We start from the raw sequence: 27398 nt of genomic DNA, 5'->3' as shown, positions 1-27398 counted from the left end.
ATTCTTTCCTAAATCTACTACCTATGATTAACTTGAAGCATGAAGTAAAGTCACAATGGCTTAAAGGGAATTGTTCATTAGTATTTGCATCAATGGGACCTTAATTAGGAGAGGCTGGTTAGACTGAATAGGCAAGAATAGCTGTCAGATGACTTCTGAGAGGCTGCATAAAGCACCAGGCAAAGATTGTACTGTATCTGTCTGCTGTGGATACCTAATGTTCCCACACTTGCCTTTGGATTCCTAGGATGTTCAGGAAATTATGAATGATTAACTGTTCACCAACCAGAGTCTGTAAACCCCACCCCATACTGACCCTTTCTCTCCTGAAATCCAGCATGGGCTAAGTCACTTGGATCTAGAAGTAACTGTAAATGAATGGCCTGCCTCACAAATCAGCTTCTTTCCTGTCTGAAAATCACTTCCCTTAATCACTGAAACTAGTATTTAAATGAGAAGTTATTTGGAAGGCAATCCTGTGAGAGCAACAGTGAAAACTCAGATGTTCAAAATAAAAGTACATGAAAAAGAGGTTTTATTTGGGGGCAAGAGAGGAATTTTCATCAAATTAAGAAGACTCGAGGATTTTGTGCGAGTGAGACTCAGGATGAAACAGACACCTGTGAGGAGATATAAGCTGCCGTGTGGACAAAGAGTGCGGAAAATTGGTGTTTCTTCCCCATCAGAAAGAACAACTCGGACTCACTACCTGGTAACAGCTGGCAAGAGAGTCATGATTGAGCTGATATTTGAATTTCATTTCCCACAGGGAATACTGATGAAATTCAATGCAATCACTGCCGAGGAACACAAAGACGAGCGTCCTCCCACATCTGGGATGAAATGCTGAAGCCCCACTACAGCATTTGACAGCCCTAGAATGATTCCCTATAAAATAATAACCATTAAAACCATGTTAAAAAAATCTGCTTACAGGCTTATTGCTCATTTTACCTAGCTCTAAAAAAAAAAAAAAAAAAAAAAAAGGCATGAAATGAAATGAAAGCAAACCTCTCCCTCCCCCCACCCTCCTCCGCGCTCTCCCTTCACCCAAGGAGAGAATTTGTCTGCATGGAGCAATAGCCACAAACTCTCTGTGAGAAGCATACTATGAAACCATGTTATTGAAAACTTTTTTCTCCCTTCAAGTGAGGCTAGGAAGGGCTACACTAGAGGGAGGCAGGGAGGGAGGGAAGGAAAGGGTGGGGGGGACGACGAGGGGTTAGATAAGTTCTGCAAGGTTATTGGTTGAGTTGCCTTGATGGTTTTTTACAGTAGAGCATGCCCATTGGATGTATATAAGAAGGGGCAGTGAGAGCTCTCAGCCTGTCTCCTCAGTTGTGGAGCAGCTAAGTGAGAGTAGAGCTGCAGCTGGGAGAACCAAGCCCCACCAGCCCTGCCTCTTGGACAAGAAAGAGCCAAGCAAAGGGGACTCATCAGCACCATCAGCATCACCATCTAACCCCCTCATCCTCTTGAAGCAGGGACTTGACACACCCCAACACCCATTAGTCTGCAAAGCAAGAGACAAGAGAGAGAAAAGAAGCAATGTCAAGAGCAGACAGGCACATGGAGGAGTGCCCCAGGCACCCAGCCTTCCTGCAGGGCTGCACGCAAGAAGTTGAAAGGAGCAGTGGCAGTCCCAAGGTAAGGAGCAGCTCCCCTGCCAGCCTGCCCCCAGCACCCCTGCAGGGCCAGGGCAGGGAGGGGGCAGCAGGGCTCCCTCCTCCCTCGAGCTGAGCGCAGCTCCTGCAAAGCTGCCATCCAGGCGGTGTGTCTGGGGGGCATGTGAGCGCCGAGGGCACGGAAGGACGCGGGTTGCAAACAGCTCTGCAAAGATCCCTTCTCCTGCAGAGATCAAATGGGGAAGGGGGGGGTGGTCTTTGCTTTGTGCAGGCATGGCTGCACCCAGGTTGGGGGGTGGAGGGCTGCATTGCTTTGCGGGGCTGCCTCCTCCAGAGAGGGAGTTGCTGGCAGGGGGGAGGCTTGCAAAAAGTCACCGGGCAACAGGATCGACTAGTAGCTTGGGCAGGGGGGAAGAGCCCAGGCTTGCGGAGCCAGGGGTGCCTCCCGGCTGCAGCTGCCCCGGGCGGTCGCTAGGGGGACCCCGCGCAACGCCGCCTGCCTTGCCCAGCCCCGGAGCGGGGCAAGGGGGAGCAGCTGCATGGCTTGCCCTGCAAGCTGGGGCTCGTAGGGGACCCCGTGCACCCCTGGAGGGGGCTGGGGGCTCTGCCAAGAGCCTGGCTCCCCCTCAGCAGCCCTGAGGTGTTGCATAGCCCTGCTGTCCCCTGAGTTGAGGAGCTGTCACCAGAGGGGGATGGGCAGGCGATACTCTTAAACTCAGGATTCCTGAGTCCTTGTATGAATGGAGACACTGGCACCACGCCGGGATTCCTAGACAGGGGCTGGAAGGAAGCAGGTTTGCAATGCTGCGCCGCTCTGTGGGCGCGGGGACCGCTCCAGAGCAGATGGGGAGCCCAGCCCCAACGCCAGCCCCAACCGTAGGAGAAGCCGCATCAGCTGGGTGGATGGATGGATGGAGAATTATGAATGGGGTTGCACCGCAACATGCATTTGGCGACTCAGGATTCAGGTCCCCTTCTGTGCATGCGTGTGTGCGGAGGAGAGGGGCTCAAGTCACAGCAGGCAAAGGTGGACCCAGATTGCGGCAATCTGGATCTCGTTTTTAGTCTATCTGGGGCCGTGCAGGGTCACGTACGGGCTGCTAGAGAAAACCTGAAACAGCCCTGTTCTAACTAAGTCCTGGCGACTTTTCTCCAGCCGCTTGGGGGGTAAGGGAATGACAAGATTGTGCTTTGCATGGAAGGGACATGCAGTTCTTCAGCTTCAGAGACTGGAGAGAGATTATTAAATGCTGTTCTGAAAAACACTGCAGCATGTTCGGTCTCAGAGGAATAACAGTTTGGAGAGGAAAAACAAGAGAATGAAGCCAAAATGGAGAGAGAGTTAATGGTTGGCATAGAGCCTTTGACTTTGTGTGAAGTTATTTTTTTCCCCCCTTTCTTTCTTCCTTCCCAATTGTTTTTCCCTACAGTAATTGTTTTAAGAGAGCAACTTGGAAAGGTTTAGCACTCTGTTGAGCAGCAGGGACTTGGGGCACATGAGGAAACTGAGATTTAACATAACTGTACCAGCAGATGTGGCTGCCTTCCTTCCAGCCAGTGGTGTATTGAAAGGGTTTCTGATATACTAGTCTCACTCAGGAAAATATGGAGCAATCAAATGTAAAAATAAGGCTTGTGTGGGTGGTTTTAAATAGACACTTTGGGAGAACCACTGCTTTAAAGCCTAAGATTGAAACTTCCTATACAAAATATGTAGTTTTCTTCCCAACACCAGCACAAGTTTGGGACGCCAAGACTAACAGAAGGAGGTTTGGGTTTTTTTGACTGGACTGGATTTTTTTCTCTCTCATTGGTTGATTTAGAGGAGAGTTGAGGAGTCTGGGTCTCAGGTTTTGTGAGGGTGATTCCATCTTAAAAAACCTAAACCTCATAATCCACAGTAGTAAAGCAGGGTGACGTTTCTCGTTGGAGATTCAGTGAACTGTTTTGGACCAAAACTGACAATTTTGGTTACAGGAATGGGTCAGAGTTATAAATCTCATTTTTGTTGACACATACAAGTTCACTTCAACCTTTCAAAGGGGCTACCCTGACTTCTGTGAAGGGATAAAAAAAACCACCTCTCTTCTGGCAAAAACATAGGGTTTTTTTCCCCCCACAAAAATTTTTAAAACTGAGAAGTGTGTCCTGATGCTTTCTACAGATGAGCCTTCACCGTGACCTCTGTGGGAGGGTCATTGGCTTCATCACTGACTAGGGTTCACATTTAGAGCTAAGTCAGTGGAGTCTTTCCATTAATTCCAGTGGGTTTTGGATCAGGCCCCAGATGCATAACAGAGCATCATAGGAGAGGGGTTGCTACAATTACTTAAAAACAAACAAACAAATAAAAAAACACCACAACAGGTGAGAGTTTATTTTTAGAGGGTCCAAGAAGCCTGTGCCTTCCAGGATCACAAGCCAGCACTGTAAGCCGCCCATCCCCTCCTGCCCTCTGCTCGTTTGCATCTTGGGACTAACCTCTTAAATCCTACTTTACTTTATCTTTGCTTTTAAAGGCTTCTGTGTCTAAAGGGGGAAGGGGGATGTTGGCTTCAGCAGACTCTTTCAGGGAGGTGGGGGAGGGAAAAGAGGTAAGAAATGTGCGCAGAAATGGGACTGAAATGGTTAACTGTGCTGTGCCAAGACATAGAGCAAGTTTAATGTGTTGTGGGAATATCACATGCCAGTAAACTCCAATCACCATAATTTCTGATTTAACAGCTTAACTTGCTGTTAACTTTTTCTGATTTACTCCAGGTTTTGAAAGCAAATGCAGAGGAGAAGGAGAGGAAAAATAAAGAGAGGAGTTAAGTGAGGCTACTAAAATTGACTTAAATCCCTTCCTTGGGCCCTGCCAACTGTCTTTAGAAGAGTTAAGCGAGATTGCATTTCCTTTTTTTCATGCAATAAATCAAAGGTTTCTGGGCTGCATACCAACAACATTCATGCAATACACTCTTACTCCCCAGTGAAGTGAGTAAGTGGTACTGAATACCCCATTCACCTTTTCTAGCTTGATTTTTCCACATCTACAGTGGGCCTCAATGGGAAAAACTAGTATTATGCTGAATGCACTGCTTTCCTCCTTGCCACCCAGAGTGGAGCAGAGGGGAACAGCACCAGGGCTAGGAGCCATAGAAGGGGTCCTCACCCCCCCCTTCCCAGTGTGGGAGGTATGGTGGGGACCTCCCCAGTGTAGGACACAGGGGAGAACTGGGGAAGCATATTTCCTCATTTAAGACAAGAAAGTAAGAGCTAGAGGTAGGAGCAGAGTTGCTAACCTCAGGCTTATAAAGCCTTTGAAGCAAGAATCACAAGGCTGCTTCAAATCATAGTATTTTAAAAAGTAAATTAGGTGTCGTATCTGCCTTTTTGGCTTTGGAGCCATTGGGCTTCATGGTTTCAAGCTATTCTCCTGCTTGTGCTAGCAGCTTCATTTTGCTTTTAAAGTGATTCCACGAGAATCACAATTCTATCTATCACAGGGTTCCAGTAGCTGGGGCTTTAAGAAACTACCAACAGGCATGAAGAGTTGGCAGCTCTGGGTCTCTCCATACATATGCATGAGAGCTGCATAGAGGACCCTTCAGAAGCATAGATGATATCACAATGAATCTACTCTCTCCAGCTTTTTACTTCCAGGCCTCCTTGATAACAGCACTTTGTGATCTGATGTAGGTCTTTGAGGTCTTCCTCTTCAGTGTAGAAGGAAGCCCTGTTTCTCCTGAGCCATCAGTGTGACAGAACACTAATAGCAATATTGAGTTACAGGTATTGGACCCAAACCCACAGTGGTTAGGTCCCAAGGATTAGCTGAGACTTCTTCCTCCATCTTCTAATAGTTTCCAAATACTCACCCTGGTCTCTGGAGTCATGACCTCATCTCTGTCCAAGGGGCCTATTGAGTCTCAGTATGCCTTTGGGAGGTGCTTATTTCTTGCATTCTCGCTCTGGCTTCAATTAGCAGTTCTGAAGATCAGGGGCTTAGGGTCAGGAGTCTCGTCTGTACTGTGAGTGGGGTGAAAAGGGGCTGTCAGAGAGGAAGAGTGATTTGGTGCTTATGGCATTAATTCAGGATATAGGGGGCTAACAGAACTGTAGGCTCCTGTGAATAGGTCCCAGGGGGTCAGATCCCAATTGGCCTTGTAAGCACTTCCACATAGGTGTCACAGTGTAGGCACCTTGGCACAGGAAGGCAACCTAGATTGATTCAATTGCATAGGATTTCTAGGTGTTTCCCAAAGGCAATCCAGAGTGCTATGGTGCTGAGCAGGGAGGTGCCAACAGCTGTCATTCCAATAGAAAAGGCCAGACCCAGGGCTGTGACTGAGCTCCTGCTCCTTCTCACAGCTCAGCCTGCAGTCAGCCACGTCAGGTGCTTCTGTCATCTCAGGATCCAGAGTGCACAAAAGGAACAGAGGGGGAATTTTCTTTCAGAGAATTTCAAAATCCCAATAACCTTTCCCAAAAAGGTTGAAGGTTGCACTGGTGTTGCCTTGCCAATGCTGCTGCAACAATCCAAACCCTCCCTTGTGGATGTGCTGCACCAGGGTAACTTATTAATTATATTGCATTAGTGCCTTGGGAGCCCACGGTGCAAGATATTATGCAGACAGTTTCCTACCCTGAGAGTCTGCAGTATCACTTGCTCTGGTTTCAGCCCCAGAGCAGCTTTAGCCACATGCAGGGCATCTGCACCGGGGGCTTTGTAGGATTATAGCCACATAAATAGATCCAGCTGAAACACAGACAGGTAAATGGCATGCTACCACTGAACAGGATTCATGACCTGTCTGGCCTCTGCTTCCTCCTTGCTTATTCACTAGCAGTGTCAGGGAAGCAGACAGTTGAACTCTCTTATTCATAGCAGCCCTGGGCTTGATTCACTTGAGCGATGAGGGATTAATCCGTCTGGGTGAACTGACTGTAACCTGTCACCTCCTACCTAGTGGTCCAGTGGGTCTGCATTTGTGACAAACAGGCCTCTATTCGAGCTGCCTCTCCAAGAGGTCCTGAGTTAGAGGCACCACTGTTCTCCACTCAGTCCCTCTGGTTGTTTCAGTTGAGGTTGTCACGTGTTGTATTGGCATCGTGTATTGGTTGGCAGGAGTTACTCACTGGAGGAACTGCTCCTTTGCTGATGGTGTTGAAACATTGTGGGGAAGAAGGCAAGGCTAAATGATCAGGGACATGAAAGCAAACTGAAGAAAAGGAGAGGAATCAGCAATGAATGTTACAGCTATACTGCCTGGCCACTCCAGGGCCACTACGCTATGAAATATAACTACAGTTATGCTCTGGTTCATGCCCATGAGATTTTTGTAAAATGTGGGCTTTTACCAGAGAATACTGTTTTGGGATCATGTTTTGATTCCTTTTCAGACTGCTTGCTAAAGCAAGTGACCTGCTGTCTAGGCAAAAGGAAAGTGTTATATGCAGCCAAGCCCACCTTACTTCACAAGAAAGAAATGGGTTGTTTTTTCTAGGGAATATGGGGCCTGGAGTTTGGGGGTGAGACTTCAGTTAAAAGCCCATAAGACCCTTTGCTCCTGAACGCTTTTCACTACAGCTTAGGCAGAGAAACGCCACAGTGAGGTTGACTGTTACAGGCCATTTTCAGTTCTTATTTATCTGTATTAAGTTAGCACCTACAGACACCATTGTGCTAGATCCTATATAGACATGCAGAAAAGGACTGTTGCCTGTTGTGACCAGTTCAGATAAATCACAGGGGAAACTAAGGCACAGGGAGATTAAGGAACTTGCCCATGGTCACACAGCAAAATAGTAGCAGAGGCAGGAATTGAACCTTGAGCTTCCCTATAAACCACTCGTCAGCTACAGCTTCCTTTTTCAAAGGGGTGCAGTGGCCAGAAGCAGGTAGGATTTGTGCGCTTGGGGAAAAGACCTACGAGACCTGTGTCCTTTTTAAGATAGGAGGGGAGTAGGAAAGAGTAAACTGAGAGATCACTAAGGCATGCTCTGCAGGTGACAATGTCACAGGGGTCAAAAAGACCCATCTAGAACTTGCCATGCTGTCAGGCTTGCTGGGTTTTCCTTTGTAGTCCACAGAATCAATATGGCAAAACAGATAAGTAAAAGATCTGTGGGGCTGTGTTGAGTTGCAGCTGCTTTCATTAGAGAGAAAATGCAGCACCAGGTAGTAAATAAATATGCATTTTGCTTTCCTGTCTGGTTTCTTGTTACGTTGTTCTCTGGAGAGAAAAAAAATATGTCAAGGTGAAAATCACCCCGAACACTGTCTGGAAAGAGACAGCATTTAAAGTGGGAGGAGGAATAAGAGACAAAGCAGTTCATTGGATCGCACATGTCCATATCGGTATTGGTTTAGATTACAGCATCAGTACCATCTCTGTTCTCACAGCTTTTATGCAGGCCACTTAAAAGGCGCTCTATACCAGAGTCATTTTTAGGACAGAGACTTTAACTGATGGTGTGAGTTTACTCTGATTGTCTCCTCCCTTGGCTGAGGGAAGGGATGGGAGGTGATTTTGCATTAGAAACAGGGCTATTTAAGTCTGTAGAGGGAGGCATTTTTCAAGGAGCTGAAGTTTTTTTCCACAGGACTGGAGTGCATCAGGGTCCCTCCAGCATCAGATATCGCGCTGCTGACAAATCTTGCTCTTCTGGTATGTGTTTGTTCTCTCCCGGTATGTGTCTGGGATGGGTGTAGTTTTCTAGGGTCTAGTGCCCCATCTTATTCTTTAATTAAAGTAGAGAGACATCAGCAGAGTTAAAAATCACTTGGAACCCAGTGCAGTCATGGATACATGTGATGTAGGTAGTGTACTCCATGGGTGATGATGATCTTTTCATAGAAGATAGTGGTCTTGCAGATATGCATGTGAGAAAGAGAGTTCCCATGTGGTGTGGATAATACCCCTAACAGGACAGAGGACTGGTAAAAAGTTAAACTGGGGATACCAGGGAGCTATGGGTACAGCTGACTCTCCTTGCTGCAGAGTAAGGGTTTTCTGTTCTTCCTAGGTTGGTCCTGGAAGTAGATGTCTAGGAGGAAGTCTCACTGGTGAGCAGTGGGGTGGAGGGAGGGAGAGTGGCTTATGCGTTGGGTTAGCTAGCTCTTTTGTTTTGGAGATGACTTCTCTCCCAGTGGTACAGCAGTCAGGCTGTCTGTGCATGGTGTCTTTCAGAGCAGAGACAGGGGTCTGGCTGGTCATCGCTGGACTCGGTTTTTGTCTTAAAGAGCAACCCAATGTAATAATGCAGACTAAATCATATAGCCTCGGGGGTCAGGAGAGGATTTTATTGGGGATCTTCCAAGATCTTGAGGCCTCAGCCACAAACAAAGCCCCAGGCCTGAATCAATCTGATGAGCTTTAGGTTTTGCCAGGGTCTACCAGACATATGACTGAGACGGCCCCTTCTGGGAACTGGCTGTCTCTGGAGGAGGCTGAGAAGCCTTGTGGTGTTAATTGGGATTTTTGAGTGTCCTGTATCAACAGCTTATAGGCAAGTGCCACTGTATATCTGCTGCCCTAATGATGAACTGCGAACTTAAGTTAAGCTTTGGGCTGTTAGTAATCGGAATCCATGTTTCCAAAAAAAAAAAAAAAGGAGGGAAGATAATTATCACTGTGTCACGGGGGGATTACCATCACTACACCACGGATTGGAGTGAAGCAGCACAGATAGTGCTGAGGTAATGCCAGGAAGGTCTGGCCTGCACTCCTAGGCATTTAAAAGTAGATTAAAGGCTCTTTGTGATAAAAAGCACCAGGTTGGGAGGATGCATGAAATGATGGAATGATATCCCTGGTGCTTCCTGATAGAAGTGTAATGCCAGCCAAACACCTCTAAGTGACCCTTAATTTTGTACCCACAGTTGGTAGCAGAGTTCCTGTTGATTAATGGATTAGGGTCAAATGCTGTAAGCATTGGTTGTAAATATTTTGTTGTTTGAATTTCCATTTGTTAAGGTGCTCAAGTGTCTCGGCTGAGCTACTGCATCTTCTAATAGGAGCGTTTTAGGAGCGCTGCCAGACCAAACAGGCTAGGACCATGTGAGTACAGGCCAGGATAACGGCAGGCATCAATAGATGTTATCCGCCTGTGGCCGGATGTATTTTAGACCAATACATGAGACTATGGTGAGGGTTGTTCCTTTTGTTGGTTCACCAGAAGATGTCTTCATGCAAGACGGAGATCCCAACAGAGCGGAGGTGAACCCTGCATCATGGATCTAGTTCAGAGACATTCGAAGCTAGGGTTTTAGTTCATCTGATACCAACTCAAATATTATAGCCAGAGAAAGGTAGCAGGGAAAGAAGTAAAAAGCAGTTTATTGGGTGGGACAAGCATCCTGAGACCCCTCACTATCATATTTACTCCTTCTGGATGCTTGCCCCACTTGATAAACTACCTTTTACTTCTTTGTCTGCTCTAAAAGGACCAGCGAGGGTTATAAGTAGGGACCTACCAAGACTGTGATTTCATGGATTTTGCAGAAATTGTGAAATCTGGCATTGCCTGTGAAATTGGGCAATACCTGCAAAATCTGCAGGGCAGAAACTTACTGAAAATTAAACGGTGGTGCCCCAGAGGGAGCCAGCAGTCCTCATGGCGCTGCAGCCCAGCTGCGCAGCTCACCGGGGGGGGGGAGGGGGCTGCTGGTAGAAAGGGGAGCCCAGGATGGCTGACTGGTGGAGAGGGCTGCCTGTCATGTGGCCCCACCCCTTTCCACCATTCAGTGGCAACAAGCAGAGCCACATGGTGGACAGCCCTTGCAGTGGTGAGGTGTGGGAGCACATGATGGACAACCCTTGAAGCAAATCAGCAGCAAGGGGTGGGGCCGCCAGAGCCCCTCTGCCAATCAGAGGGGTCCCACAAGGGGTCCCACAAGGATCAGCCCATGAAAATGGCAGCCAGCCCCACGATCTTGTCACAAAATTGGCTGACCACCTCCTTGAGTTGGGCAGACCCCTGGTTATAAGATCTAGATACTTCTGTCACTAGCGGGTGAGCTAGAAAGTAGGGAGCAAGGCTGGCTACAAAGTACCATGCTAGGATTCAGGAGACCTGAATTCATTCACAGGTTCATTCACAGATGTCTTTGGGCGAGTCACTTAATCTACCATGTGCCTCAGTTCGCCATCTGTAAAACAAAGATAAAACCACATTGTCTCATAGGGATGAAGGGAGGAATATCCATTAATGATGATTATAAGTCGCTCGGATGCTGTGGTTATGAAGACCATATGAATACATAAATATATCATCTTTTTTTGTCATTAAGTCTGGCGGTTTGAAATTTTAGATGTCAAAATTGCTCCATTCCAGTGGCCATCTTGACATTTTTTCCTTCTTTCAACTCTGACCTGATTTTAGCAACTGCTGTCACTATTCTATTTTTAGGTTTCCTTTGGTGCTCATCTCTGAGGTATTAGAGTGGCTCAAGTTATGCATGGACTTAGGCTTTGCCTGTGAGGTGGTAATAACTATGCCTTTTACAGATCCTGAAACTGAGACACAAGTCAAGTTACTTGCCAAAAGTCACCCAGAAAGTACGAGTCACTACTCAGTGGGGTTACTCGTACAGTACACCTGTATGTGATTGTATTCAAGCCCTACCCTGCTAGGCCTGGCCATCTTAACCAGAGTCTTGGTGAGATGGGGATTAATACCCACTGTCCTTTTAACCTCTGAGAGATCTGGTTTGAAATTTTGTTTTAGGTTACAAACAAATAGAGGTGAGTTGGTTAATTTAATTCCAGTCTTTATTATAGGTCCGTACTAATCACCCCTAAAAGTGTCCAGTCTTCCCATGGCTCTGTCTCTCACCTGCACGTGCATGCACGTATGTGTGTGTGCACACATACATGCAAGCTTGGCAGTCTCTGCTCAGAGGCCTAGGACTGGAAGAGAGGAAGTTGCCACAGGTCATTGTAGAGAGAAACCTTAATGGAAATTCGATAGCAAATATTAGCTGCTTTAAATTGCTATTAGTCTGCTCTAGAGGCAGGTTGGTTATTACCGAGGGGAATTTCACTCTGACACTTGGTATGCGAGATACATGATTGCATTAGGATTGTCACTCTCATCCTAGACATTTCTTTGTAACCCAACTTTTGGGCTTGTTTTCAAGGGTCAGTCCTTGTGATTAGCTAATATCAAATGTAAAGATGCATTCAGTGGTGGCAGCCAAAGTCATCTGTCCTGGTTCCTGACACAACAGCAGTTTTCAACAAAGGCAGCACTGGGTGTTGGCTAAAAACTCAATTTCAGTTTTGGAAGAAATTTTGAAATGTGCTTCCATCCTGAATCAGAAGACAGGATTTGCCACAAAGCTGTAATTCCTAAAATGAACTTCTTGTGCATGGAAAGTTTTGCTGAAATCAGTACAAGTTAGTGAAGAGATTCAGTTTGGATGAAATGGCAGGAATTTTTTTTGATAAAAATATTCAGTCCCACTGGAGGTGGCATTTTCAGTGAGTGACTCATAGGAGGTGCTCTTCTGAGGCAGCCAGCTTTTTGCAAGAGGTAAAATGAGTGTTGACTGGAAAGAACCACTGTTTTCATTGTGGAGATGGTCACAAATAAATTAAGGAGCCTTCTCTTCCAATATGGATGCTGTCCTACCTGCTTGTGCCTGCAGATGAGGTTGTTCCCTTCACTGCTTTGGAAATACTGAAAGGGGTGGGGGGTGCTCCCAATATTTAACCATTTAAATTTGTATCTCTCAGGTGCAGAGGATGTGTGCCTTTAGGCGGAGACTGCTGCTTGCACTCACCTTCCTGGCATACACTCTGGACTCTGTGTCGGCCTATGGCACCGCTGAAACCCTCTGTGGTGGGGAACTAGTGGATACACTGCAGTTTGTCTGTGGGGACAGGGGCTTCTACTTCAGTAAGTACCTCCAGCATGTTTTCTATGTTCAACTGAATGACTGGAAAAGAGTGGGGTGGTGGCACAAGGAACATGCTCCCTCAAAGTCCCCTTAGCTCAAAGACAAGATGCACATGGCTTCACCTTGGTGGAGGAACGTGCAAGTTCTAAGGACAGTGATTCTGTGTCCATGGTAGACATTTGCATTGCTTGGATTCATCTCATTTGCTGGGAGACAGAGCTAATATGAAAGATCTCTTGGAGCTCCAGCTGGGTCACACAGTGATTGCTACACAGCCAGCATTAGATCTTACATAAATTCCCCTCCACAGTGATCCATGTGCAGAGTGAAGTCTATTGAACATCCAGCTGCAGTTTTGATAAGACAGGAGAGGCTGATTTGCCACCACAGCACTTCTGTATCATCACTTATATAGTAAAATGGTAGGTAGCATCTTGTAAGCACTTGGTGTAGGTTTCAGTGGACATGTCTACACAAGACATTAGAAGCGCAGCAGATTAATTCTACTGCACATTAGTGCATCACGGCAAAAGCCGTGCTAATGCATAGTAGAATTAGTCTACTGAGCATTAGCATCACCTAAAGGATGAGTGCCAGAACTACTGTGCAGTAGCACTGATTACAGTGCATTAAGTTAGTACCTGTTTTTACAGGTACTAAATTTAATGTGCTGTAATTACAGTATATTAATGCATGTGTAGACATGTCCAGTGACTACCAAAGGAGCAGGGGAATCAGACCTTCATGTGGTGAAGACTCTCATGTGATGAAGAAACCCTAGATTTTCATATATGTGGCTGTGCCAGAAAAATCAAAACATTGCTGGGTAATAAGTTATAACAGATACATAGTGGAAGACAGTGTGATGGCAGCATTGACACACCTATTTTCAATCAAGCCATTTTCTTACTCCTGTATGTCTAGTCTGTGCCCTATTGTATGTCCCATAATATAAATGCCCCTAGACTTACATCCACTTAGGTATTAATTTGCAGTTTTAACTCTAGGGTACTGGTGAAAGCATGCCAATGACAGTCTAAATTGATTTAGGAGGAAATATAAATTTTTCCGTTTTCTGGGCAGCTTTCAGACCTCCTGGTCTGAGGCTACTCCCAGTACATATTTAGAGACCACACACAACTATGGATACCAACTGACTGCTGGCAATAGCTAACAGTGATTTCCTACCTTGTTGCACCATAGCTGGTATCAACACTTGTTTAGCTTCTGGGTCAGGCAGGGCAAAACTGTTTTCCACCCAGTTACTGGAAGTGTTAGAGGGATGGGGTTAGATTTCACATTCCATGAAACAACCTAACATAAATTAGGTAAGGAGGGGGAGGAATAAAAGCAAATAGATCCTCTGATTCTAGCAAAAGGCCATTTTGTGAGTGTGTGTATGGAGACATGCTTCACCTCTTCCTGCTTACATTAGGTCAAATTCATTCCTGTGATAAAGCCATAACTTGGTTGATTTCACTATAGGTGCACTCTCAATTTGTCCCAGGTGACTTGCTTTAGACTTTCAGTCAAAGGACACACTTTTCTTTCTGCCCGAAAATGAGGAGAGCACTTATATTTTGCCTTTCACTTGTGAGCTGTTTTAAATCTAACTACAGGAGTTTATCTGGAACCAGTGGGGGTGGTAATACTGGCAGGAAGATGGTCAAAAGGAGATGTCAATACATTGATGAGCTCAATAATTTGATCTAGATAGCAAGAGGGCTTCCTGTTATAAACATGATAATCATAAACCTACCTGACTCTGAAAAAGAAGTGCTTCTAGCTATAGTCTATCCAATTTAGCAACCAGCTGCATGACACTTATTCTGAGGAATGGGGCAATATGTAATATTGATTTTTAGGATCTTTGTTCTTTCAGGGAGAGGGTTAGAAAAGAACCAATATCCAAATGTTAAAATGCTCTCTCCCAGTCTCTTGTTCAGTCTAAATTTTGCGGCCTGATCTCAGCTGGTGTTGCAACCACCCGATTTTTTCTTTTTTTTTTTTGTTCCATCTCTCAGGAGATGTGAGGGACTCCCAGGCTTCCTGGTGGGAAGCATATTTGAATTTCTTCAGCACCCTTCCCTTAAAATTCATAGTGTTCGCCTTCTGGTTGGCGTCACAGCATTTGCACACATCAGTTTAATACTTGGAATGTATTTATCTGTATTAGTGTGATTTGGTGCCTGGTCATAAGAGATCACTTTATCGACGACTCCTCTGTTGGCTACCTACAAGTGCACCAAGGACCCACCTGCTGCTTATAGAACAAAGTCTGGAAGCTCATTTGGAGTATTTTTCATCTGTTACTTAGCTTAGCTGCAAGAGTTTGCAGACTGCTACTCTTCCTTTTCTCATCTTCTGCCTTCCACGTTTCCTTCTGTCAACAAGCCACATGCCAAAGTTCTGCTGAGGCTATAGGACATGGACATGCTTTACCAGCCAATAGTAAAAAGGATAGCTCTGTCTGGTCTAACACCTCTTCCTTTCTGTCTATGTATAGAGAAGTGTCTGTCTCTCTCTCGCTTTGTGTCTCTTCTCCCTCCCCCTCTCTGAGGACGAAAGGGAATGGGGCTTTTGTTTTGTGGACATACCGACCTCTGTTCACCTGGAATGACCCTTCCTCCCAGTCCAAAATAAAAACATTTTGAAGGCAAACAAGTATCTTCTCACCAAGTGGCAAATCTGTTTTCTTCTCTCAGTTTTTCTGGAGGGTTTGTATACCTTAGGAGGCTAAATCAAATCATATTAAGCCTCAACTTAACCCTTTCCCACCTGGTAAGGGTATTCTTTCACAACCTGTTGTGTCAGTTGAATGACATGTGATGAGCCATGGGGGCATGTCACCATACTGAGATGCAGGCACCTTGCTAGAATATGCTCCTCTATGTGCATTTAGCTCTGGAAAAAGGTGGTATCTCCGTTAGAAGCTGCTAGGCTGCTCCTGACATGGTAGGGAGCTCTGCCTGTAGTGTTTTCCTGGTCCCTTGCACTGCATTAGTGTTCTGAAAATTTCACCTTTAGTTCTCAAAACTAGGGCTAGATTTTTCATAAGCAACCATCAGCATTTCTGGAGAATACAGGCTCAGAAGCACATGTATAAATGGGAGGATGAGCCCTTTGGCAGCCTGACCCTACAAGCACAGGTGAGCGCTGTTCACCTTCAGGTAAAATTAAAACAGTGATAATTAGCATCTCTGCTGTTTTTCCAAATACAGAAATGACTGGCAAACCCTTATGCATCACTACCCTTCCATGTCTGCTGTGTATCCTTGGAAAGGAGAGAATTAAAAAAAGTTAGTTAAGTTAAACCACTGGAAGGGCATAATTGGAAGAACAATACTGTTGCATTTATATATCTAGGTGCTTCTGGAACCCTTGTTTTGGAGCCCCATCCAACTCAGTGGGGCTGATTTTTCCATGGCCCTCCTTTGTGGTGGTGCCTCTGTACCACTTGCAGGGGCAGAAAGTCTAATATTTTACACTTGTGCTATAGGTGCCAATCAATGCAGATGCAGGCCAATTTATTTATCCTCCTGACCCCCTGTGACAAAGTGGGGCAGATGCAGGGGCAAATAGTAAATTCTTACTTAAATGGGGATTTCTTGAGGATAATCTTTGTCCTTGTTCAGCCTTTGTACAGTGTCTAGCACAGTAGATTAATATTGGGCTTCAAGGGGGATGCTGGTTGCTACCACAATACAAACAACACTGATGACTGCAAGAGCTGGAGCTCTTTAAAACAAATATGAAATATCACTACGGTGAGCAGCACAGAGGTTACCCATGCTTTGATCTGAACTGCACTCAGTAGTCAGGAACAGTTCTCTCAGACCATCTGTATGGAAGCTGAGACACTAATGGGGCTAGATTTTGGAGATGCCAGGACTGAGGAGTAGAGTTGGCTGGAGAAATTTCTCTATAGGCCATATATAAGTTTTGGATTCTGTTCTGCTTTGTCCAGCTCTTGTTGTCCTGTTTATCTACTGAGACTTGGAATGTCTTTGGGGCCTAGTGCTATGGGGCTATGCTGACCAGGGGCTTTAGGCGTTCTGCTGTAATGAAAAGCACGCACAGAAAAAATGGGCTGTACTTCAGGACCCTAGTTTTTTAGCCAATTCCAAAATCCCATTGGAAAGTAAATGGAATTCACACTTGAGTAAAGGCTGCAGGACTAGACCCTAACAATTTAATTTCTGCAGGGTGCACATCTATCTTCATGCATTATATGTAAAGGGGGTTTTGGTTTAAGATAATAGGGGCAAAGGGAATTCGGGGCCTCTCTGCTCTTCATAGAAATGAACTAAAACCACAGTATTCAGCATATAGGTCTTATGGCTTCCAAGGTGCAGGAAGGCAGAAGGGGCATTTTACTCTGGGATCCAGCCCATCTCCAGTTTTGTATTTAGGGAGAAAGGATATGTGTTTGAAAATGGCAGAAAGGAATAAGAAAACAGCAGCTTCTAGTTTTGTTCAGCAGCTCCTATAGTACCAATACTGAAACTCTCCTTCCACGAATGTTTTCAGGAGGAAGTCCAGGGAGATACTCCCTGGGAAAATATTTGGCATGGAAAATGCCTCTGACCCTTCAACAATGTAGTATAAATCTGTTCAGTTTAGGCCAGGTTCTCAGCTGCTGTAAATCAGTGTAGCTCCACTGAAGTCAGAAGAACTTATGCCAGTTTATACCAGCTGAGGATCTGGCCTTAGATCTTAAATGCTGCTGCAGGATTCTTGGACCACTTGCTTATGTTTGAGCAAGATATTTGAGACAAGGTTCTTTGGATGTTAAAACTCCAAAGCCTGTAAGTATTTTTGAACTAGCTTGTAAAATGCCTCTAACCCACTACTATTCTGAACCTTCCACAGCTGAATACAGTGATAAACCAAGAGTGTTAAATGCCACCATCCTGAATTGGGGGGCTCCCCCCCATTCTTTTGTACCAGTGCAAGTAAATGATTGCACTAGGTACAGGCCCAGAGTGATGTGGCCCCAAAAGCATTGGACAGAGGGGGCACAAAGCACTTGTGTCCCCCTGACCTCAGGATTCGGACTCCACCAGTAAAAATAGTCTCTTGGAGTAAGCTGTGTAGAAAGGAAGACCTGGATATGGAATTTTTGGAGTCGGGAGAGGGGGTATCAGAGACAGGGGGAGGGGGCGGGAAGAGGCGTCTGACTTCTCTGTAAACAACAGCTCCTGTTTCCTCCTTTCCAACAGCTGATAAGAATTTAGCTCTTTCCAGCCACTTATGCTGACAGGGCACATTCTTTCCCTGTGCCGTTCCTCAGAATAATACTAGGAAAAAGAAGGTTGTTGTGGGGGGGGGAAGCTGTTGCTGCTGGGGTGGAGGAGGGGCAGGCAGGGGGCACTGGGACAATGGCTGTGGCTGCCCAGCCATTTGACAAAGGTCCTCTTGTTGGTCTCTACATTCCTTTGACAGGGGAGAGGGGATTGTTTACACCCAAAGTCTCCTTCCACTTGGCTTGGTGCTTGATTGATAGGAGGGGGTGGGGTCAGGGAGGACAGGGAGAGGGCTCCAGATAAACCTAAAATTTCTCTGGTGGGGTTTGTGGGCCTTGTACACTCTGCATTCTCCCCGAGCAGCCAACTATATGTGTCCCCCCCCCCCCACACACACATGTACACGTGGAGATGTGCATGAATGCGCAGGTTCCCTCATGTGCATGCATACACCTATGCATGCTTTTCTTTGCTCACACAGGCATACACAGGACTAGTTGTGCAGTTCAACTTCAATCCTGGAAGCAATTTTGGTAGATAAATGATAGATAATGAGGGTGGGGTACCCTCCAGAGAAATACTGTTTGAGTGACTAATTGGGCTACTGCTATGTGACCAGCATCTTGGCCCTCTTTAAATTAGAGGAACAGATCAACCAGCATCCTTGCTCTTCTCTGAACACAGGCTTTCTCTGGACACCTGTACTTCAGATATGGGTTCCCTGACTGGCAGCCTGATTTGATACCACTTGTTACTCTGTTCCAGTGCTCTGACCCTCACAGGCCAGGTACAGACATAAGCACTTTTACTAGTATAAGGGCATTTTTACACATGCTTCTGACATGGTGCCAGGTGCTTTTAATTAGCAGCCCGCACTAATTAAAACTGCCATGCCATGTGTATCAGTGGCACGGCGCATCCCCACTCTGAGAAAATGGCAGTGGTGCACTTGAAACTAAAGCATATCAAATGTGTTTTAGTTTAAAACACGCTGTTGCCATTTTCTCAGCACGGAGGCGCACTGCACCACCCATGCACGTGAACCACGAGGCTGCCAGAGCTCACCAATTTAAGTGCTACAGCAAACTCAGGTAATCGAGTCTGCTCTGATGCATTGGAAAAGCACGTTGGAACAGGCACCCTGCATGTGTGTAAGTGCCCTTAGTGATCAGAAACCAGTCTATACCCATACCAAAACAGCACACATATACTGATTTAAAAATGGCAAAACCTGGTCTAAGATTTGCCCCCTGCACCAGAGGGCAAATGTGTGTCCTGTTTGCTACCAATGTAAACTATGCTGGTTACAGAAAACTGCATAACTTGGATCAATTTCACCTCTATGTCTGTACTCAGTTCCCCTTCCATCCCCTTTTTGAATGTCTCTACCTAGCCACTGAGGTCATAACCATCCCAATAAAGTTGTCACATTCTCAGCTCTTGATACACATGATATTAAGTACTACAGGTGACTACAGGTGCTTTTATCCATACTCTATGCTATGTTTGCTAAACTAGCATTTCTTCCACACCTTGCTAAGGGTGCGGGAAGTTTGCAAAAATGTATACCAATGCTTGCAACTTTTCTGCATGCCAAAAATTAAGCCTGCAGTTCGCTGTATACATCTGTCTACGCTGGGTGCATCTACACGTGTGCACTACTGTTCAGTAACTGAAATTACTGCATGGTACAGGAGCGTGTCTAAATATGCATGCCCATACTGTGCAATAAATATGGTGACCTGCACCTACTTGAGCATAAATTTACTACCTGCATCAATTTACGCCTGATGCCTTACTGCACATGTAGATGCCTTACTGCACAGTAACACTGTGTGTGTACTGACTTGGGACTAACTTTAGGCTCAAGTCAGTCCACACACAGCATTAATGCGCTTTAATGCCTGCCTGTGTAGATGCCAGCCTATTTCTGCTTACTGCTCAGTAAATTTAAGATAACATACATGCACGTGTAGACATGCCCACTGTGTTAGTAAAGCTGGTTCTCCACCATTGTTAGCAGCTAAGGGACAGCACACATACACTTTCTAGCTCTGCATATAAAGAACCAAAATATGCAGACTTGGGTACATAATTCTGGGTGCCAAAGTACAAATGGCCTGATTGTCAGTTACTCAGTACTGAAGCCAGCAAGAGGTGCATACTCTCCTCACCTTTAACAAAACAGCCAGAGAAGAGATGAAATAATTTTCTTGAAGTACTTTGCATTCATTCCTTCAGCCACATCCATGAGAGCTAGCTTTACTTCAGCACTGCTCATTTCATACCATAGCTCAAATCTGCACTAGTAAGGTCTTCCCCCACACAGGTGTAATCTGATCCAAGAAAGTAAGAAATGGTACTAACACAAAGGATTCTGGGTAACCAAATACTCAGCAGTACCAGGATAGATATCAATGGAGTATGCCCAGGAGCAAAAATAACAGGAGAGGATAGAGTTGAGGGCAGAGCAGAGGGCTTTAACTAAAGGGCTTGTGGAGCAGGAATAGAAAAAGTACATCCCTTTTTTAAGTAGAGAAGAGAAGGAGAAAGGCAAATACTTAATCCTTGTACTTCTGTGAGAGTGGATGTCTACTGATTCCTCTTCCACTTTCTGCCAAGGAACCATTTCTATACAGTATTCCACTTTAGCCAAGTAATAGAAAAGCAACATGCTCGCTGTGTGTTTTAGTAACATTAAGGCAAGAGGCTGCAGACAGGCAAAAGCCAGGAAATTCGCTCTTCAGTCCAGGTGTAAATCACACCGTAGAATTAACGCTCACCCCATCCAGATTAGCAGTGTTATCACCCTTAACTAGAAATTTCCTGGTAGCTATTGCCTTTGGGTCATTATCTAGAAGTGGTTTCTGGTGAATAGCTGTGCTTATTGTTTTTATAAAAAGACTAACTCTTCCATGGAAAACTTAATTGGCTTTTGCTTGAATTCATATGTACGATTATGTAATTGAAAATATGTCTTATCGGAGGAAAATAGTTGGCACCAAAGTGAGCCAGGAAAACTGCAGGCAGAAATTTATACAGCAGATAACTGCAGCTTCTCAGTGATTTCATGTTTTTGGAGGTAACTTGGGGAAGGTGGGAAAGGGAAAACAGAACTTGCAGAAGACAAAAACATTTTGGACTAATCACCTCTCAAATGTAAGCACCTGAGACAGGATTTTCAGGGCCATGAAGCACTGCATTGGAAAATATTTAGTAACATTTTCAAAAGTTGATTTGGGCACTAAGAAGATGTCTAAGTCTCCTTGAAAGCCAATAGATTGCTAATTCACTCGAGTGCTTTGGAATAGTTTACCTGCTTACTTACACAAACACATATATGAAAACAGCCAAATCCTTTTATTGAAAGCAAAATACAGTCTAAAAGCCTCTCTGGAAACCATGCACTTCAGCACCTTAGAAATCTGCCACCAGCTGTAATGTGAAGTGTTGTCTTTGAAGAGAGACCCAGAACCATCACAAAGTCACCTGGAATTTATTTTTATTTTGCCTTTAACACTTCTGCTTCTCTCTCCTTCCTGGGATTGTAAATTTGGACTGCTTCTAGCCTTTCTGACAGGAGAGACAGTGTAACACTTATAGCAGGAGTGGACAATTATTTTGGGCAGAGGGACGTTTACCAAGTTTTGCCAAACCATCGAGGGCTGCATGGGTAGCCTTGTCCCGCCCCCTGGCCACCATTTTGTGACCAGAAGTCCCACCCCCTGAGCCCTGACCTTTGCCATCAGAAGTCACTCGCCTTGTCCCCAGAAGTACTCCTTTCAGCAAGTGGTTTTGCCGTCTTGTAACCAGACAAATACCAAATGATATTCTAAAAATTGAACATCTACAACATTCATTAATTTCATTTAAAAAAATATTGTTGTCCTGATTTACATTCATTTGTGTAGTATACACAGAGGTGATGGCACAATAGCTTAAAATGAAGTCTTACTCTTGTGGGTAGGTAGTGGGTGGAAGGGGGGTACGTATAGGTTTGTGGAGGGCTGTGGATATGTGGGGGAGGGTGTAGGTGTGTTTGGGGAAATAGATGTGTGGGGTGAGGGAGCATGTGCGTATGTGTGGATATGTGGGGTGAGAGTAGGTATGAGGTTTGTGGGGGAATGTGTGTGAGAGAAGGGTGGCTGGGATGTGCAAGTCTGCATGTATGGCAGTGCAAGTGGGATGTGGGTGCATGTGTATGGTGGGGTGTGCGTGTGGGACTCACCTCTATAAATACACACACACACACACTCCCTGTCCTTCCCACCTCCCTGGCTCCTGGCCCTGGGGTATTGGCGTGAGCCCCATGCTCCCACAGTCTGGCGATACAGCCAGGAACCACGCGATGCTAGAGCAGTGAGCATGTATGAAAGCAGGGTTATGGGTGGGGGGGTTGGGCTGGGCTGCTTGGTCCTGCTGCTGGCTCCCCCTGGGTCCTACTGCCCCTGGCTCCTGTTATCTTTGACAGCCAGCCAGAAGCAGATAAATATTAATTTTCAAAATTTTTTAGGGGCCCCGCAGGTTGGATAAAGTGGCCTGGCAGGCCAGATACAGCCTGCAGGACATATTTTGCCCGCCCCTGACTTATAGCCTTGTGGATTACTTGCTTAAATGAACTGGTCTGTGCCTACCAGAAAAGGGAAAAATCTTAGGATGTTCAAATTTCTGTAGCTGAGCAGGTTCATTTATTTAGGTAGTTGCCGGGTCAACTGCAAATCTTTTGTGCATGTGTATCCAGGTAGGGGAGCTAGTGTTTCTTTTCTACTCAGGCCTACATTTGCCATACATTGGTGAGAGTTACACATACACTCACAATACACCCACTGGGTTTATTCAGCAGCTGCTTCCGAAAGGTTGTATGATTACTTACTGATGAGTAGGTATTACACTTTGGAATATATGCACAGACTCAGAAATAGGATTAGGTCACTGATGAAGACTCACCCATCACCCTCATGGGTTTGCTGGGGATATAACAAGGAACCAAAATGCAGCGTGTATTCAGGAGCCTATCACTGGAAACTGATCTGTACTGCTGAGGGTCTGAGCTAAAAAAATGAAGTCAGGTAAATGAACATAGAGGTGACTATGGAAGTTAGACTTGAATAGGGAGCCAGTTTTAAGTGTGCCTTTTTTGGTGACACATGGGTGGAGTGGGGGTGGGGGGTGGAGCTGCCCCTTTAAATACAACAACCTAAATACCAGGAGCTTGCATGGCACAAACATTTTAATGAGAGAAATAAACTCCCAACAATGCCTGTCTTTCTCTTTTCACTGAACTTTTCCAGGGAGTGAACCATCCTTCTAACCTTCACGGCTGACTGGTTAAAGGTCGCGCCTGAAATGTTTTCAGAAAAGAGAGGGGGGGAAATAGATCTGTTTAAATGATTCCAGAAGCCAGGCTGGATGTTATGAGTCAGCATCGTCCCCTATAGCAGCTCAGATTCACTCTCTGATGCCTTACTTGTTCTAGTGACCTTAAAATGTGGCTGTGTATGGTTCTGGGTGGAGGAGTTGGGAAAGAGTGAGGTCAGATGAAGTAGAACAAAGGTTTATCTTTACAAAAGGCCAGTGAACTAGGGCACTGTCTTCAGGGGTTTCAAAATGCCACCCATTCACTAGACTACATCAAAATAAAGGAGTGTGTGTCTGTAGAGTTTTGCAGACTGCTCCTTCATGGATCTGCAGAATGCCAACTACAGAAGCGATTAAAGTGTCCCAATCTTGTGAGTTATTGAGCACCCCAGGAAAGCAGATGGGAAGAAAGTCAGCATTTGGCAAAGTCGTCATATACCAATCTAGTAGAGCTTATGCTTAAGCATATGCTTCAGTTTAAGTAGAAGGGAGGACCACTCAAGTCAAGCATGCACTTAGGTGCTTTGCTGAACTGGAACCAGTTCATACACTTGTAGAAGATGTCTACTAAAATGAGCTTAGAGACCCCTCAGTTAATTCCATAACAGCAGTCAAAACATTTCACTTTTTCTCTTTTTAAAAAAAAAAAACTGAAATGGGTAAAATGAGATTGGTTGGTTCCAGGCTGTTTTGTGGTTTGGAAGCTTGATGTTTCCAAACCTAATCTGTTTTACAGTGAAATACGGGCAAATTTGAATTGATTTGCCCATGTGTATGTGTTTCAAAAAAAATAAAATGGCGCCTGTTCTTTGCTGTGCTTAGTTTTTAAATTAAGCCATGAAGTGAAACACACATGACTTTCTCAGTATTGGATACTTCATTGCTGGCTACAACATCCTTCTGCAGAAAAATATGGAAGCAGGGATCCTTATTTCAAGACTAAGCTAAATAGCTATTCTATTTAGCTGGCACCTCAAGAGTCCCACCAGCTCTTTAGTACGATGCACATGCAGTGACCTGCACCAGAGGCATTACTGCTGCTTTATATAGTATTTTGGCCTTGTCTACACTAAGGCTGTACTATTTGGGCTATATTGTAGCTATACTGGATACTTTGTACCAGTTATCTGTTCCCCTGCAAGAATAAGCTATGGCAGATCCATATGATAGTAACAGCATCCACACTAGAAGATGGATTGGAATAGTTTAAATGAACTTGTTAATTGAATGGAAACACTGTACAGACCAGGGCTCAGTCATTTATGTGGCAGCACTGCCCATATTAGTCTGTGCTATACAGATAGTGTGTGAAGAAAAGTGTGCAATCTAAATCAAACCCACTGACATCTAACTGCTAGAACTCTGCCATTTCAGGTAGGCCTGTGGGACGAAATAACAGAAGGTTCAACCGTGGCATTGTGGAGGAATGCTGTTTTCGGAGTTGTGACCTCGCTCTTCTGGAAACATACTGTGCTAAGTCTGTTAAGTCTGAACGAGACCTGTCTTCCACATCTCTGACAAGCTTACCAACACTAAACAAGGTGAGTAAAGATTGCATCTAGACATCAGCTGCTACTAAAAGTCCCATGGGAAAAGAGAATTCTTATCTCTAAGATCTGCTGCTTCTGCACTAAAAACAGTACAGGGAGATTGTCATGGGACAGAGCCATAAGCCAATGGGAACTACTGTAAAATGACCTGTCCAAAACAAACTCCCAATAAAGTGGGAGATCAAAGATGTAGTAGATGAAGTGAATAAAAGTAATATTGTTTTTAAAGGTACTACAAAGAAGGGAATCAAATGAAATCACTGAAAGGTGACATATGTGCTCACTGTTCAAGTAAAAGTAGGCTCAGTCAGGAAAAGTAGGAGTGGCAATGGGAAAAGCGTTATAATATAATGGAGAGAGGCAAGGACTGGAGAGTTGACTTCCAGATTCTGAGTGACTTGTTGTGTGACTTCAGTCTGTTTGCTCAGCTTCTTGCACTGCAGTTTACCTGTGGATCTAAACCATCTGTGTTGTGTATCAGATCATTATGAGAACTGGTTTGCCAAGCATAGATTCCTTAATGGGAGGTGGTACAGACCTGACTTGTCCTCATGGAGCTGTGGATGTTCACTTAAACTGCCAGTCAGAATTTAAAATGTATTGTTTAAATTCTGCTTATTGCCTAAAAACCTTCACACAACAAAAACGGTTGCTGGTTGCTGCCTCCTGTGTCGTTTTATGTCCTATATCAAAAAAAGAAAAACAGCCTTGCTGGTAATAAAAGGGCTGTTCCATACTGTTATAGACCCAAAACACTTAAAGAAAATTGCAAATATCATCTTCATGGGGAAACTGACGCATGGAAGCGAACTGACTTGGCCCTGGTCATGCGAGATCCATGGCAGAACCAAGAACAGAATCAGTGTCCCATCCCCTGAGCTATGTTTTCTTGCAGCAACAGCAATAGCTGACAGTGTCTGGCAGAAATAAACCTTCCAGTTTAGAGGAATTAAAGTTAATTATTAAGACCCAAAGACTGGTCAAGTAGAATCGATCATGTCTTGGGGCAGGGGGAATAGATTAGATCAGTGAGGACCAACCATTCTGGCAGGCCACAAGTTAATCCCCATACCTCCACAAGAGCCACACCAATCCCCTTCCTCTGCTTGATCTGCTGCTCTGCTTTTTGCTCCCTGTTCTGTGCTCTCTGCCCCATGCTGCCTGCTGCCCCATTCTCTGATCTGCTGCTGCATGCAACATACAGAGGCTGGTCATGCCACACACCGGGGTGCCCCTCAGGTCAGCCACCCCTGGACTAGATGACTTTTCCCAGCCCTGTTCCCTGTGACTCTGACTGCACATTTCTTGCAGTAAAGAAAACCCTAGTGAAATAAGTGAAAATCTGTAATGCAGGGAAACAGCTGCTGACATCTCGTAGTGGATAAGCATATCTGCTGCATTTTCAGTCAGGGAACTGAATGTGTCTTGGTTTAATTTTAGGGGAAATTGGGTCAAAGTGATCTAAATATTTAACAAAAAATTGGTTATTATATCTGAGTAGAGCCTTCTGGTGCAAGCAGGTAACTGAAGATGAATTACTGGCAATGGCTCCCTTCAGCTGTCTCAAAACTACATTTGTTAGCACAGCATGAGATGCAAGATCCTTCCAATGAATTCCCCTTTCTGCCAGAGTAGTCATACATTTTTAAGAAAGTGAACAGGGGAGCACAGTGACTGTATGCTCAAGGTCTGAGTTATTAATTACCTCAGTGCTGGGGCTGAAACATGCCTCAGTCGGTGTTTTTGCTATCAGAGGGTCAAGTTGGGCAGGTCTGTCTGATTGGGTTTCTCTGTGGAAACAACAGTGTCACGGTGTTTACAGTCAATGGCCCTACTCACTGTGAACCTCACTTTGCTTTTCCTTTTACGCTCTCCCCTTCAGGATAGCTTTCAAAAGCCTCCACATGCTAAGTACTCCAAATACGATGTGTGGCAGAAAAAAAGCACACAGCGCCTACAACAGGAGGTCCCCAGCATCCTCCGTGCTCGCAGGTTCCGGTGGCAAGCTGAAGGGCTCCAAGCATCTGACGAAACCAAGGTACATCGTCCTCTCATCTCTCTGCCCAGCCAGAAGCCTCCGATTGTGCGAGCTTCCTCAGAAACAACAGGCAACCAGAAATGAACTGTGAAATTGGATTCAATTTTTTTTGTTGCTCTCCTTGGGAGGGACTTTTAAGGCCTAGGCCCCCAAACCCTCCGCCCCCCACAAAGCAAAAGGGGGAAGCATTGTCCTTCTCACCAAGGAGCAATAAAAAGGGGGCACCTTAATGCTAACCTAAAGAGAACCAAACAACTGACATAGTAAGAACAGGATTACAACGCTGTCAGCAGCAACATAATTTCTGTGGCATTGTCCTTTAAACATTAAGGGGTTTTATTTTCCCATATGTACCCAGTATTTTTCAAGCCTGTACTTAAAGGGACAGTTTGGCACTTGAACTTTTTCCTATTGGGCACTACATGACATCACAGGTGCCAACAACAGAAGACAAAAGAAAGAGCAAGAGAGAGAGAGAGAGAGAAAGGACCTGGAACAAAAAACAAAAAGCAAAAACAAAACAAAACAAAACAAACAAACAAACAAAAAAACCAAAAACAAAAAAAAAAGAAAAAAAGAAGAGTCCATTCCATGTCTTTCTTGACAATAAAGTGAAAAAAAAAAAAGAATGGAGAGAAATATTGAGGGTTTTAATTTTGCCTCATTCCCACACCACTTTTTTTTTTCTTTGGT

At 45.0% G+C, this 27398-nt stretch overlaps 1 protein-coding gene across 2 annotated transcripts; it reads left to right on the top strand.

Moving 5' to 3' along the window:
* The first annotated feature begins 1314 nt into the window (after positions 1 to 1314).
* On the top strand, positions 1315 to 27192 carry IGF2 (insulin like growth factor 2). 2 transcript variants are annotated; one of them, XM_019551579.1, is made up of 4 exons: positions 1315 to 1647; positions 12350 to 12512; positions 24492 to 24658; positions 26550 to 27192. In XM_019551579.1, exons 1-4 carry the CDS (start codon positions 1549 to 1551, stop codon positions 26787 to 26789), a joined length of 669 nt encoding a protein of 222 aa, XP_019407124.1. In that variant the 5' UTR covers positions 1315 to 1548; the 3' UTR covers positions 26790 to 27192. The 2 variants fall into 2 exon arrangements, with proteins under 2 accessions (XP_019407124.1, XP_019407125.1); XM_019551580.1 differs by lacking the exon at positions 1315 to 1647 and adding an exon at positions 2254 to 2419.
* The last annotated feature ends 206 nt before the right edge of the window (positions 27193 to 27398 follow it).

The sequence above is a fragment of the Crocodylus porosus genome, unplaced genomic scaffold (assembly GCF_001723895.1).
Source record: "Crocodylus porosus isolate Cpor-Errol unplaced genomic scaffold, CroPor_comp1, whole genome shotgun sequence".
Classification (NCBI taxonomy): Eukaryota; Metazoa; Chordata; order Crocodylia; family Crocodylidae; genus Crocodylus; species Crocodylus porosus.
This window is presented reverse-complemented; position numbering and strand designations above follow the sequence as displayed.

What these genes read in the sequence shown, in the direction of transcription:
- IGF2 (XM_019551579.1), top strand. Translation starts at nt 1,549, where the DNA reads ATGTCAAGAGCAGACAGGCACATGGAGGAGTGCCCCAGGCACCCAGCC. An exon ending in GGACAGGGGCTTCTACTTCA is followed by an intron (nt 12,513 to 24,491) that starts GTAAGTACCTCC and finishes CTGCCATTTCAG; the next exon opens with GTAGGCCTGTGGGACGAAAT. An exon ending in GCTTACCAACACTAAACAAG is followed by an intron (nt 24,659 to 26,549) that starts GTGAGTAAAGAT and finishes TCTCCCCTTCAG; the next exon opens with GATAGCTTTCAAAAGCCTCC.